Genomic DNA, 15,722 nt, shown 5'->3' with positions numbered 1-15,722 from the left:
ATCCCGTGGGTTTCCCGCTGGCGAGTTCAATTGAAATTACTTTCCATATCTCTTTCTCATTCTGAAAATCTTGACCCCATGACCTGGAATCCTCACTGGAAGTGAAGCACAGCCAATTGTGCAATATTGAAGCAAGTCAGGGATAGACCAGTTTTCAACCTTTTTTTTCCCCCCGAGTTACCTTTCAAGTCTGTTACTGTTGTTTTGATTAAAATATGAAGTTTAACATATATATTTATATCTATCTCCACGATTGTGTCAACCGATTACTGCATGTGATCAAACTGTTGAATATTGCGACATTAAATTTTTTATGGAAATGATTTAGCTACCTGGCTCAAAGAATGATCGACACAGCAAATGTTGACACACGCACAATGGTGGAACCCAGCTCATTAGTACTAAGTTCTTCTAGGCCGCTAAGTAGCAAACAAGCTAAAGAGTTAACTACATTTCTGCGTTTGCTTCATCACGATAACATCAGCAGTTCTTTATAGAACAGGAACTGAATGCTGGAAGCAAATGTGTATACAATACTGTATCACAGCAATAGGCCGGCTTGATGACAAACTAGTCAATGTTCTCTCCTTCCCTCATTCCAAGAGGTATCCTTTTGAATAATAAATTTTAAAAGTTTGCTGACAAACAAAAATCTCAGCCAAAAATCCATGTGAACAATATACTGCTGTGGGATGTAGAAATCTGGTCACATTTTCTCAGTTTCTGCCCCTCCTCCCCCATGGTACTTTCTGGGCAATGTACTATGACCTTCTTGAGCTCTACAGAAGTGCTACATAACTTGTCCAACATTCTGGTTCATAGAATTATTTTCAAATGTGTTCTGAGGAAATCTAGGTGAGCATGGTAGAGCCAAAGTTAGTACCAATTTAAGAGTTCAGTGCTCATATAACATCGTCCAACTGTCATTTTTACTCTTTAGTCTCCTTATCCAGAATGCATTGTAGACCAGAAGCTAAATCACACTTCTAATGAAAAAATTCAACGTTACGAGACTGATTTCTCCATAATCCAGCAGCAGTTTTGTCTGGACACTTGGCATTTGTTGAATATAGTGTAAAAATAGGATGAATTATCTCTAGCTTTTCACATCCAATGCTTTGGAAATCACAGTACTATCTAGGTGTCACTAGTTAATACTTACATACATCATTAGGGTTGTTAAGGTCTCTATTTGCTTGGCAATATAAGCTAAAAGTATTGTTAAAAAAAAATTATCAAAATGTTACCTGGAATTTATCAAGATAATTTATCTCCAACGTAAGCTTTAATTTGTCAAGACCCTTCCTCCTCAAGGCCGCTCTCTCTCGGAAGAAAGTATTCACATCTTTAGATCCCGTTCCGTTGCCATTGTTTACGTTGTTCATTGAATGGGATAGTTCCTTACTATTATTCCACGGACTCACAAAGGTGCCCCGGCTGACAATATTGTTCACTTTTCCGATTGTCAAGTCATCATCAGTGTAATTTACCATAAGCCCAGATGCTGTTCTTTTGATTGTGCTGTCAACATAGTCGTAATCATAGAAGTCATCAGAGTCGGAAGAGGCAATAGATGGTTCATGGAGAGAGCTGTTGTATGTATTCCAGTCTGGAGTGTAATTTGTTGAAGGGTTTGATGGACAGTCTTCCTCTCGACATATTAAGTCAGCCTCCTCTGGAGGTGTATCCTGATCGGGTTTTGCGTCATTGCTTTCTGTAGCTGCCTCTGTTTCACCCATAGCGACAGTAAGTACTTCCTTTCCTCCACTTTCATCCCTCTCCAAGCTATCAGCTACTTGCTGTTCAACATGTACTCTACATGATGGTGAATCCATCTGTAGTCTTTCTACAGCCTTAGTGCTATTGTGTGTTGTTTGAGTCACCCATTTGTCTTTGTGCTGTGTGGAGATTACTGCAGTAGCTTTGGTCAGTTTTGTGTTCCGTTTTCTCACATTTGCATTTGGCTTCTGCTTAGCCTCTCGAGTTTTAATTCTATTTGTGGTTGATAAATCCACTCTTGGTTCATTTTCTGTGTCCCTGTTACTTACATCCCTTTGTGGGTGATTTTGAAATAGATCTTCTTTCGCAGTTAAAGTTTCTGTCGGAATCACGTTTGGTTTTTTACAAGTTGCCTCCCCCTGTTGAGCCACTGCTCGATTAGAAGAATCTGCTCTATCGCTTTGACAAGGCCCACGGTTTCTCTCCTTCATGTTCAAGATACCATCCTGCTGTTGACTTTCACTTTGAGGAATCTCCACGAAAGTAGGCAGATAAAGAAACATGTCTACTTTGGGCATGTTTAATAGAGCCGGGTGAATTGCAAGCCTTTCGTCAAAGGCCGCTGCCACTTTCTGTGCCTTATTTGGATCATTTGGCTGTTTCTTGCCGTCACTGTTTGAGTCGAGTTTCTTCTCAGAGGACTCAGAATCAGTGTTTATGTTATTTGCCCGCACGAGAGCATATTTTGGGTTTATGAGTTTCCTGGCTATGGCAGCACTTTGTTCCGCCGTGAGGACGGACGTCTGCTGAACGGGTACAGGTTCTGCCTGTTCCGGAGTCAAGTTCAGCTTATGCAGATTAACTGCTTTAGAAAAGATCAAGAGTTCTCTGAATTCTTTATCAAATGTTTCGACAGCCTGACCGGAAAGCACAGTGATAATGTTACGGTCAAGTCGAGATGCAGTCCAGGTAAAACTGAAAGGAAAGAAACAAAAGTGTATATAAATACATGTATGTATGTATGTGTGTGTGTGTGTGTGTGTGTGTGTGTGTGTGTGTGTGTGTGTGTGTGTGTGTGTGTGTATATATATATATACACACACACACACAAGTAAGCAATAACTCTTGGTCATACATCCTGCAAACATTTCATTTTTGGTTCTTGTTACTTAATCGCTGTACAAATTTGAATCATCCAGTCAGATAGCACACTTCAACACACCTACTACAAGGTCACATTTGCTATGATACATAGCAGTACACCAACACGCTCAGGCTTGGCGACTCCATGCAAACTATTTGAGGTAGAAATGGACATGCTTACTTTTGTACCGCAAAAATGGCCACCGTGCTCCACCCTTTGTTTCTGATTGGTCTCCTTGGAGGATAAGCCACACCCTGAAGTTTCACAGGAATGTGTAACTGGAACCACCCATCACCGGGTCTCACTGACTTTGCAAATTGTAACTCAATCCATTTTGACTTCCTGAAGCGACAGTGGACAGCGCTCCCCAGAAGACAGCAAGGGCCAGTCAAAGTGCCGTACCCCAGTCCAAGTACATCCACGCGCCAGCCGAAGTGCCTTACCGAAGCTCAAGTGAATCCCCGACCCACCCGTGTCTCTCTCTCTTCTCCCCTCCCCTCCCCACCCCTAGCCTCTCTCTCTCCCACACTCTCTCTCCCTCCCCTCAGCCTTTCAATCTCTCCGCCACCCCCTGTGTCTGTGTGTGTCTCTCTCTCGCTCTCTCCCCGTCACTCTTCCCCCCACCCCCCCCCCCCGCCCCCCACCACAGTCTCTCTCTCTCTTTCTCTCTCTCGCTCTCCCCCAGTCTCGGTCCCTCGCTCTCCCCCAGTCTCACTCCCTCGCTCTCCCCCAGTCTCGCTCCCTCGCTCTCCGCCAGTCTCGCTCTCCGCCAGTCTCGCTCTCCCCCAGTCTCGCTCCCTCTCTCGCTCGCTCTCCCCCAGTGTCTCTCGCTCGCTCTCCCCCAGTCTCTCTCCCTCGCTCTCCCCCAGGCTCGTTCCCTCGCTCGCTCTCCCCCAGTCTCGCTCCCTCGCTCGCTCTCCCCCAGTCTCGCTCCCTCGCTCGCTCTCCCCCAGTCTCGCTCCCTCGCTCGCTCTCCCCCAGTCTCGCTCCCTCGCTCGCTCTCCCCCAGTCTCGCTCGCTCGCTCTCCCTCCCCCAGTCTCGCTCCCTCGCTCGCTCTCCCCCAATCTCGCTCGCGCTCTCTCCCCTCCCCTCCCCAGTCTCTTGACCGCCATCAAGCCCACGCCGGCTGGGAGCGGGGTGCGTGGGTGAGCTTGACGGGCGGGGCTTGTCACCTGTCGGTCAAAAAAGTGCAGTATGGCCGGTGTGGGGGATGGGGTGGGTGGGGGTGGAAAAGTGCAGTAGAAATAGTTACATTGCATAGAAATTCCTCTTGGTTGTGACGCAAAATGGGCGACAGCGAATCGGCAACCTGTTCCACTCTATTGAAGTCAATAGAAAAGAAAATCAGGCGGCATGTGAAAAAAAAAAGCTCCTGATTTGCTATCACCTGAGACTAATTTCTGCCACTTTTGTTTTCCTCTTTTGGGTATGATGTTTGCCAAGAATATTAAGCCTCCAAAGTTATTGTTGGTGTTACTCTGAAATCTCACGATTTTAATGGCCTTACCTGTACGATCCAGAAGCCGCTCGGTCTCCATCGACCAATAGAAACTTTTGCATTTGTCTTCCCACAATCGTTTTGGCTGAACGTGTATTGAATTCAGTCCCACCGATAGAAAAAACTCGCAGGTTCTGCAGAAGCAACAAAAGATCCATTTTTACTTATTTAATGAAGATTGTTGTCCTTTTAATGGAGAGATTAACAGGAAGATTTGATTCTGCAGTATAATATTTTGAGGATGATTTCATTTTCTGCCTATAGCAGTTCAATGGCATGCAAGTGTTTGACTTGGCAAAGTGTCCGATGATTGCTCCAAAGGTTAATTGTATATGTTTACTAGCATTATTTACTGACCTCTTTTCATGGTTTCAACGGTCAAAGTATGCTTTGTGCTGCAATTTGGCATGGCTTTGACTAAAGGTACCACCATGTGTGTCATTCTGACATCAAAGGGAATGAGGTATTTGTAATCTGAGGAAAGATTTGGTCTATTGAATATGGCTTCCTAGATGCTCTACCCTAAACCTTAATTTGGGCATAGTGTAATATGGAGTCGGCACATTTTACCTGATTACCATTGGGGATTGGAGAGAGAGAGAGTTTGCAGAAGTCTCTTTGACCTGTGATCGGTTGTTTCTCTCAAGAGAGTAGATAGGTCTGGTGCAATCCATGAGAGGGCAAACTGTACATAGTCTGGGGATGGGCCAAATGGTCTTGTGTTTGATTTTAGTTATAATAAAGGATTAATACCAGATTGACCAAACTACTTCCAAGTGATGGGTGAACAGGAATTGGTGCGCATTAGGACACGGGTACAGAGTTTTGAATCATATCAAGTTTATGGAGGGTAGAACGTGGGAGGCCCAACAGGAGTGTATTGGAATAGTCAAGTCTAGAGGTAACAAAGGCATGGATGAGGGTTTCAGCAGAAGATGAGCTGAGACAGGGTCGGCGTCGTCGATGTTCTGGAGGTGAAAATAGGCTGTCTTAGGGATGGCATGGGTATGTGGTCGGAAGATAATCGGTAGAGCAGGTTGTCATTAGTGTACACGTGGAAACTTATGCTGTATTTTCAGATGATGATGTCGGTGGGCAGCATGTCGATGAGAAATAGGAAGGGGCCAAGGATAGATCCTTGGGGGATACCAGAGGTAACAGTGCAGGAAGAGAAGCCACTGCAGGTGAACCTCTGGTTACAAAGATGGATAAGAATGGAAACACAGGACTGCAGTCCCACCCAGTGGAGAGGCCTTAAAGGAGGATGGTGTGGTCAGCCATGTCAAAGGCTGCAGACAGGTCGAGAAGAACGAGGAGGGATATTTTACTTTTGTCACTTGTGACTTTGATAAGAGCTTTATCGGTGCAGTGGTGGGTTGGAAACCTGATTGGAGTGATTCATGCATGCAGCTCCCTGTAGTTCTGGGAACGATGGGCACGGCTTTGGGAGATGACACCACGTTCAAGGACTTTTGATCAGAAATGGAGGTTGGAGATGGGACAGTAGTTTGCAAGGACGGAGGGGGGTCAAAGGTTGTTTTTTTTGAGGGGAGGCATGATTATGGCACATAAGAGGGGGACAATATCCAAGGAGAGAGAACCGTTAACAATATCAGCTAACATGGGAGCCAGGAAGAGAAGTTGGATGGTCAGTTTAGTAGGAATAGGGTCGAGGGAGCAGGAAGAGGATCTCATGGAAAATATGAGCTTAGAGAGGGCATGAGGGGAGATAGGAGATAACTGGAGAAAGATGAGGATAAGGAGCAGGAGAAACTTTTCTGCACAAGGGCTTGTACAGTTGTTGATTGCAGTATTGGAGTTGGTGATTGGCGTAGAGACCATGGGGGCTATTTTCAGTTTGTCCGTGGGCAGAAAAACAGGGTGCAGATTGGCGATTGAAGTCAAAGCAAAAGCAAATTGATCAGGGTATATAATGGGCGGCCAATCAGCAACTGCCCACACCAAAACCGAAAATGACCCCTCATGTCAACGTTTGAGAATAGCTTTGATCTGAATGAAAAGGTAATAGGATGAGAGTGCGCACGTGAGACTAATACTTCTGCTCTTGCAGAAGATAAACACCAACATAGACTGATCCAGCCCATTTCTGGTCTGTAATTTCTGTCATCTGATGTTAGAAATGGCATTCTTTTTCAAAACTGACTGCAAGGCTATTGCATGAATAACTACCATGTGTGAGAAAATAATTTCACCAATTGGTTTTGATAGTAATAGTCTTTGAGTGTTTCATGAGCAGCAAGATATAAAGCAATGACTACAGACAAATATTGCCTATATAAAAGTACTAATATAGTTCAAGGGTGCAATAAAACAATTAAGACAGCTGTTATTAAATTATAATTGGTAATGTGTTGGGCCAAGATATATGTTGTTCATTACTTCTCTAGTTTATAATTTGCTACTGCAATTTAAATTCAGTATACATGTAAACCAGGGTACAGTAGTGTAGTGATTATGCGACTGGATTATTAATCCAGAGAACGCAAGTTCAAATTCTACCATGGCAGTTTAAAAATCTGAATTCGATTTTTAAAAATCTGGGGAAGAAAAGCTGGTATCAAGTGACTGTGAAGCTGTTGTCAAAACACAACTGGGAAGGAAGCCTGCCATCCTTACTTGGTCTGGCCTATATGACTCCAGTTCCACACCAATGTACTTGGTCTGGCCTATATGACTCCAGTTCCACACCAATGTGGTTGATTTTTTAACTGCCCCAAAGTGATCTCGCAAGCCACTTAGATACCACCTTGTCAGGGTAACTAGAGATGGGCAATAAAATGCCATCCTTGTTAGTGATGCCCACATATCGAAAATTAATCATTGAAAGCCATGCATATAATATTATATAGAGCAGCATTTTTAATTAATTAATATGTTCGTTATACTTTCAGTAAATACACAATGTACAGTTTGGCGAGAAGTTGGCCTCTTAGAGTCATACAATTACAACAATCTTCAGAGTATAGAATCTGAAGTTGTCAGGGGTGTAGCAATTTATATTCAAGCATGTAAGCATGAATAGATCATTGAAGTAAATACAAGTCTTTAATTGTAACGTTACTTATACATATTAGGTGTCATGGCTCAGTGAGTAGCACTCTTGCCTCTGTGCCAGAAGATTGTGGGTTTAAATCCCACTCCAGAGATCTGAGCACAAAATCTAGGCGGATACTTCAGTGTAAAGGAAGACAGACAGACAGACAGACATGCATTTATATAGTGCCTTTCATGACCACCGGACATCCCAAACTGCTTTACAGCCAATGAAGTACTTTTTTCCCTCAATCAACATCACTAAAAACCAGATGATCTGGTCATTATTCGTTTGTCGGAGCTTGCTGTGCACAATTTTGCTGCCGCATTTCCTACATTACAACAGTGACTGCACTTCAAAAGTAATTAATTGGCTGTAAAATACTTTGAATCATTTGAGGTTGGGAAAGGTGCTATATAATGCAAGTCTTTTTTCTGCATTCACCTGTACAGTCCTTGCTCCTGATTTTAGCAATAATATCTTTCCCCCCACTCCAACCAGAGACTTGCAACTCATGCTGTGCACCTGTATTCAACACATAATTCTTTCCAGATGTTGTCCCCTCATTACAAAAATCTTCTCTTTCTTCCCAAGGAATAAAATAACATTCTATGCAAGATATTTCTATTTAGCTACACCTAAAAACCCAACTTTAGAATAATAATGTTCTAATCATAATATAAAGCTGACCAAGGTGAGAATGGAACATTACAAGATGTTAAAACTATTGATGGTTGTTACTGTTTGGGTATGGTTTCGGGAACAATCGGATAAATTCAACGATCCCACATTCCCAACAAGTGGCCTTGCTTGACAAGACCATAGATTAGAGAATTGTCTCTTCAGTGTTGTAGCCCCATCTCCATCATATAAGAGTGTGGGTCCCTGTTGAAAGTGCTGGAACCACCCTAATATTAAAGGTATATGCACTTATTTGCTGGCAGTCCAAAATGCAACATCCACGTAACATTAGAAGTAATATTATTTGCTGGTACAGGTGCAGCATCCTGAAACTGGAACCCTCGGGACCGAGGCCGTTCCGGATTTTGCGTTTTTCCGGATTTTGGAACGTCTTTCTGACGTCACGAATCTGGAAAGACCCGAGCCCAGGTTCGGGTATTTCCAGATTTCGGAATGTCGGGGCGGGGGGGGGGGGGCTGCTCGTCAATGAGTTGTTTGAGTGTTCGGGCGGGGCCTCGCCGCCGTGGAGTTGTTCGTGCGGGCCCCACCTAAGAGGACCTGATCAGGCGGGGACCGCTGTCGTGGAGGAGTTCCTTGTCTGGCCCGAGGTAGGTGGGGTCGGGCAGTCGAGGTGGGTGGGTGGGAGGGAGGGCGGCCGAAGTGGGGGGGGGGGGTGGTGTGAGTCCGGATATCAGAACATTTTCCGGTTTCCAGATGACCCCGCCACGGATCGGCCCGGTGTCTGGATTCCGGAACATTCTGGATTCTGGATTTTGGAGGTCAAACCTGTAATCATGCTGTAATTTTTGACATCAAGTCACGATCAGGATCTACATGTTGTGACTGACCATCACCTTGTGGTTATGGACCCTATATTCTTTACAGACGGATACATTTGCATTGTTAACCCATCTGTAGACTCTTGTACAAGATGTGCAGAATGCCTGTAAAGAATCTTCTCAGTTGGTTTATGGTTACAGTGTAGCTGCACAATGAGATAGACAAGACTAGTGGTTTGTGCTGACTAAACTTAGTGACTCTGGATTTGTTAAACTAAAGTTTCAGGACCAAGTTTGGGCAAACGGAACGCAGCTCTGTTTGTGACGGTGTAGTGTAATAGATAATATTGGAACCCATTGGCTGCATCCCATTCTATCGCAGGGTAAATGTTATTAGCATTGGACTAAGCATTTGAACAGCTGTATTAAACAGTAAATTCAATACAGTACAGTGATCAACCCAAAAGTTGTGCAACTTTCCTCAAGTGTTGACTTGGCACAGTTTGAAACATTACATACTCTTAAAGGAAGTTGGCACTGAAGGAACTTCGGTGAGAACTCCAATACCTAGACAGGGGTGAGTTTTGTACAAGTTATGGGGAATAACCGACTTTGATGCAGTGCTCATTTTAATGCCTCTCACACATGTATGTGGTTCAGTGTAAGCAATTAGATTTTAAAGGAAGCACAAAGCCAGCATTTGTGTGTGGCATACTGTGTTCATTGACTGAAAAAAAACTACAAATACTCAGCATGTCAGCCGGCAAGTGTGAAGAAACTGAAGTCAACTTTTCAGGGTCTTAGAGCATAAGAACATAAGAAATAGGAGCAGGAGTAGGCCATACGGCCCCTCGAGCCTGCTCCGCCATTTAATAAGATCATGGCTGATCTGATCATGGACTCAGCTCCACATCCCTGCCTGCTCCCCGTAACCCCTTACTCCCTTATCACTCAAAAATCTGTCTATCTCTGACTTAAATATATTCAATGACCCAGCCTCCACAGCTCTCTGAGGCAGAGAATTCCATAGATTTACAACCCTCAGAAGAAATTTCTCCTTATCTCAGTTTTAAATGGGCGACCCCTTATTCTGAAACTATATCCCCTAGTTTTAGTTTCCTCTCTGCATCCATCTTGTTGAGCCCCCTCATTATTTTAGAAGTTTCAATAAGATCACCTCTCATTCTTCTGAACTCCAATGTGTATAGGCCCAACCTACTCAACCTATCCTCATAAGTCAACCCCCTCATCCCCGGAATCAAACTTGTGAACCTTCTCTGATCAGCCTCCAATGCAAGTATATCTTTCCTTAAAAAAGGAGACCAAAACTGTACGCAGTACTCCAGATGTAGGGTTGCCAACTCCGATTGAACATATTCTGGGAGATTATCACAGGACCTCCAACCGGCCCGCCCCCACCAATGGCCACCCGACATGTCCACCCTCGCAGTACCCTGCCTACCCACGCCAATTGGAAAGAGAACGGACTCTTTGAATGATTCTTGACTGTCAATCAGGTAGCAAACAGCCTTTCTCCCACTACCACTCGCATATGCAATATTTTTATAATGAATAAATTGAAGTGTTCGAAGAAAATGGAAAACAATTTATTTAATGCTGCCATGATTTTTCTCCATTATTGCTCGCAGCAGTGTCCTGGGGATTAATCTTCAATTCCTGGAGATTCCAGGTCAATCCTGGAGGGTTGACAACCCTACCTCAGATGCTATTACAGATGAACAGCATGTAAAATGGAACAGGACAATGGAAGGGGGGTAAAAATCCCCCACACACAGGAAAATGTATCGACTTACCTGTGAAATGTTTGGGTTTAAGCAGATGTTTAAATGGCAGATATTGGCAGGAGACGAAGAGGCATAACGAGACAATTAAAAACGAAACACAGAGAGTGTGTGAATAGCTAAAGTGGGATTGGGAGAAAGATGATGAGCTAAGGAGGGGTTGGGACAATGGGCACAGTGGCATTTGGCTGGGCAGAAAGAAGAAAAAAATAACCTGGTTTCCAGCTCCTAATTGCAATCAGTGGCTCCTGCTGGAAGGTATATGCATGTGAGACAATATTTAGCTCTATTGTGATGTTCTCAATATACTGCCAGGAACATATGAATTGCTAGACAAAAAAAGGCCAAGGCCCATCTACTTCGCATTGTACCATCCTGGTAGGCGTACAATACAACAATAATTTGTTGTTGGCTAATCATTGCCATCAATTTCTACAACAGACTCTAACATGAAACCAGGAAAACCCCAGTGGTGGAGAGCTTTGGAAACCATAGGTCCAAAGTCGCTTGTTCCTCCTAAGCATGTTACACACTGCATGTCTGAAATGACTCGTATACTGACTCCCAAAATGTCATTTGTATTTGAATGATTCAATACTAGCTGCTTCCACCGTCTCCCTAGGGGAGGCTGTTCCATAGATTGACCACTCACTCACTGGAATATTATTTCCGCAGATTATTTTAGAATTTATCCCCCGTCAGGCGCAGGCCATGTCCTCTGGTTCTACTGATCTGTGCAGGCAACAGCACTCACTGCACAGACTTGCAGGTGAACAATGACTACCTGGGTGAGATATTGGGTGGCAGACCTGATTCCCAGCACAATTCAGGTATTAAGAGAGGAGGGAGGAAATTAGCAAAGGAAGAAAACAAACTGCTTTAAATCGCAGATGGCTGTTGAAACCTTTTCGCAGAACCCACATCAAATGGCAAGTTGATACCACGTGATACCTGTTCTTCAAACATAAGCTGCTGTGCAAACCTTAGTGACCTTAGACAGCATATATTAATTTGTGACCAGAATTCAATCCAATCCATGAGAGACATAATCAAATTATATTGTGAAGAACATATTTTGAACCCGTTCAAATCAACTTATTTTGTATTTTTTTTAATTGAGCACTGAGTAAAGAAAATAAGCCAGTCCAGTTTCTCATGTTCGTGCAACATAAATATGATCACCTCGGTGCTATCCAGAGTATAACCAGTTTTCTCCTGTTTTAATGTCACCATTAGACTTTGGGATGCATTGCTGCCATGATTTGAGATGTCACTTAATTTATTTGGCCAACAATGAGAAGAAAACAAGATCTTATCTGTGTTTGGCAAGTCTGAAAGATGAACCAATGTTACAGACTATGCAAGCAAGTCGAGACTTGAAGCCATTTGGTGCTACTCAGAGAACTTGTGATGTCGTGGACAGGGAACGCGAGTCGGACAATCCTTGACCTCTGTCAGTTACCATGGAAACTATGAGCAAAGAAAGATTTTGAGAATCATCATCAAAAAACAAGGGAAGAAAAGCCAAGAATCAGATGGAGGTAGAGAAAGGATTTGTGTGTGTGTGTGTGGGGGGGGGGGGGGGGGGTGGGGGGAGAGCACAGTTTGGATCTTGTGCCAAAATAATATTTAGCGAGATATTATTTTTATGGAAAAGGTGTTTCTTTTTGAAGGCGGAAAAGAGAATTAAGAGCCTTGGTCAGAATCCATCTGCGTTCAATTTTGGGCACTGGACCTCAGGAAAGATATATTGGCCTTGGAGGGGATACAGCACAAATTCACCAGAATTATACTAGGGCTTAAAGGGTTAAATTATGAGTACAGACTGCATAAAACTAGGTTTGTGTTCCCCTGAGTTTAGAAGATTTAATTGAAGTCTTTAAAATGATTAAGGGATTCAATAAGGTAGATGCAGAAAAACTATTTCCTCTGGTGGGGGAATCCAGAAAGGGGGGGCATAATCTTTAAATGAGAGCTAGGCCATTTAGAAGTGAAATCAGGAAATATTTTTTCACACAAAGGTTATTGGACATCTGGATCGCTCCCCCTACAAGGCTGTGGATGCTGGGGGTCAATTGACATTTTCAAGAGTAAGAGCAGTAGATTTTTTGTTTGTTTGTGGAAACAAGGGATATGGAGCTACAGTTAGTTAATGGAATTATGCTACAGATCAGCCATGATCTAACTGAACGGCATAATAGACTTGAGGTGCTGAATGGCCTATTCCTGTCCCCATAGTCCAAGTGATACTCGGATAATTTTTTGAGTCAACTTGTCATTGCATCAAGAGTTCGTGTTGTTGAAGGGAGGGGTGTATTTGCTTCTTAACAATAGTGCCCACTTGAATAATGATCTCAATGTCCTTTAAAATGACAAACGTAATGCAGATAACCTGCATTCAGTTTAGATCCAGTTCCCCCGTGTGTCTGCTGTTAGCAGTGAAAGAATAGTCAAAACACAGTTCATTGTAAGAGGAGGAATGGAGGGTGGGTGAAATTCATTTTTTTCCCAATTAATAAATGAAACAAATAGCGAGTCAAAAGCAGTCAGCGGAACTGTTAAGCATGACAAGTCTGTGTTGCTGGAGGCCAGGGTGGGGCAGCTGATGTAATCCGTCCACATACCTGTAAAACAGGTGGTGTCATAGTCAATGTGAATGTGTTGTGTTTCTCAGAAGGTTGAGAGTTGATTAAAGTTTAAAAGAAAGACTTGCATTTATATAGCGCCTTTCACGACCACTGGATGTCTCAAAGCACTTTACAGCCAATGAAATACTTTTGGAGTGTAGTCACTGTTGTAATGTGGGAAACATGGCAGCCAACTTGCACACAACAAACTCCCACAAACAGCAATGTGATCATCAGCAGATAATCTGTTTTTTTTGTTATGTTGATTGAGGGATAAATATTGCCAGGAAATGGGGAATAACTCCCCTGCTCTTCTTCGAACCAAAGAACAAAAACTTTTGAGTTCTGTTTCTTTTGGTGTTGATTACAAGTTGTGATCAAGATCAAAGTGCAGTATTGTTGACAGGAGACATTCATGAAGAAATTGTATACCCTCAGAAAACTGGACCCAATTAAATTGTGTACGAATGTTATGTAATGGAATCATTTTAAGCTGATTGTTATAGTTACCCATAATATAACAACATAAAGGTTGCACTGTGTTACCAGGTAATAACTCAAGGGGACAAAAATGATGTCATAAACGGTGACGGTGCGAAACTGCCCTGAAGCACAATTCTACCTATAGTTTCCTTTAAAGCAGAACTGCCTATCATAGAATCATATTCGACTCATTGTGCCTGTGTGCCGGCTCTTCAAAAGAGCTATCCAATTAGTCCCACGCCCCTGTTCATTCCCCATAGCCCTGAAAATTATTCCTCCAAGTATTTATCCAATTCCCTTTTGAAAGTTAATAATAATGTTTGTGGAATCTGGTTAATGCTTATAATGGGTATTTTTAAATATTGAAATAATCCTACTTTGAGCACAAAGTTCCTTCTTCCATGGTGAACTGGATCTAGTTCTAGGGGTTAGGGTCGATTTACCTGCTTCTGGTCATATTGGTTAACCTGAACGCAGCATATACATGAAAATTGGGTGGAGGGGCGTGTCTGCTCAGTACGGAGCCTGCCAACTTTCTGTCTATTTAAATTCACGATAGCAAATCAGGCAGACTCCCTTACTGACTTGTGCTCCTCTGTCCAATTTACCTGTATTCACAACGAGGACGCAAGTAGTTACTTTTCAATTTCATGGCAAATGGATGTCCAAGTCTCTCTATTGTAGCAGAGATTCATACTGCAACAATAGGGTAAATGCATAGGGTAAATAAGATCAGAGAGACGAACACGTGGCTCAAAGACTGGTGTGGGTGAAATGGGTTTCGAATCATGGGGCACTGGCACCAGTACTGGGGTAAGAGGGAGCTATTCCATTGGGATGGCTTCACTTGGGGCTAGTGTCCTGGCGAATCGAATAACTAGGGCTGTAGAGAGGGTTTTAAACTAAACAGTGGGGGGCAGAGGGGTGGGTTCAGGTGCAAGGAAATGTAAAAAGTCAAAGAGCAAGGAGAAGTGGTGGGCGAAATGATAACCAGAGCGTGACAGGAAGGGGCAGAATGTATAAAAATAAGAGTGCATCAGAAAGTGGGGTCAAAGCAGGAAAAATGGTAAAACAAAAAATTAAAAGCTCTTTATCTGAATGCATGCAGCATTCGAAACAAGATAGATGAGTTGACGGCACAAAGAGATATAAATGGGTATGATCTGATAGCCATTACAGAGATGTGGTTGCAAGGTGACCAAGGCTGGGCTGAATATTATGGGGTATTTTACAATTCGGAAGGATAGACAGAAAGGAAAAGGAGATGGGATAGCTCTGTTAATAAAGGATGAGATCAGCACAATTGTGAGAAATAATATTGGCTCAGAAGTTCAAGATGTAGAATCAGTTTGGGTGGAGATAAGAAATAATAAAGGGGAAGAAGTCACTGGTGGGCATAATCTATAGGCCCCCTAACAGTAGCTACATGGTTGGATGGAGTATAAATCAAGAAATAATGGAGGCTTGTAAGAAAGGTATGGCAATAATAATGGGCAATTTTAATCTTCATATTGATTGTACAAATCAAATTGGCCAAGGTAGCCTCGAGGAAGAGTTCATAGAGTATATTCGGGATGGTTTCCTTGAACAGTATGTTGCAGAACCAATCAGGGAGTAGGCTATCTTGGATCTGGTACTGTGTAATGAGACAGGATCCTCTAGGAAAGAGTGATCATAGCATGGTTGAATTTCATATTCAGAAAGTTGGATCTCAAACCAGTGTTCTGATCTTAAATAAAGGCGATTACAAAGGTATGAAGGCAGAGTTGGCTAAAGGTGGATTGGGAAAATAGATTAAAGTGTAAGACAGTTGATAATCAGTGGCAGACATTTAAGGAGATATTTCATAACTCTCAACAAAAATATATTCCAGTGAGAAGGAAAGACAGTAAGAGAAGGGAGAACCATCCGTGGCTAACTACGGAAGTAAAGG

General features: G+C 43.0%; 2 protein-coding genes across 2 annotated transcripts in view; one reads left to right on the top strand and one right to left on the bottom strand.

The window, feature by feature from the left end:
- The window catches only part of LOC139281135 (sodium/mannose cotransporter SLC5A10-like), a 178,695-nt gene that overhangs the window by 80,378 nt on the left and 82,595 nt on the right, over positions 1-15,722 (top strand). The window lies entirely within an intron of this gene.
- Positions 1-15,722, bottom strand: part of LOC139281134 (protein FAM83F-like) — a 43,422-nt gene that overhangs the window by 16,296 nt on the left and 11,404 nt on the right. The window contains exons 3-4 of the mRNA XM_070901108.1: positions 4,372-4,496; positions 1,248-2,694 (exon numbers count right to left, since the gene is read on the bottom strand). Coding sequence (XP_070757209.1) covers positions 1,248-2,694; positions 4,372-4,496 — 1,572 coding nt within the window. The remainder of the gene's footprint in view (positions 1-1,247; positions 2,695-4,371; positions 4,497-15,722) is intronic.

This window comes from Pristiophorus japonicus, chromosome 15 (genome assembly GCF_044704955.1).
Source record: "Pristiophorus japonicus isolate sPriJap1 chromosome 15, sPriJap1.hap1, whole genome shotgun sequence".
Taxonomy (NCBI): domain Eukaryota; kingdom Metazoa; phylum Chordata; class Chondrichthyes; family Pristiophoridae; genus Pristiophorus; species Pristiophorus japonicus.
This window is presented reverse-complemented; position numbering and strand designations above follow the sequence as displayed.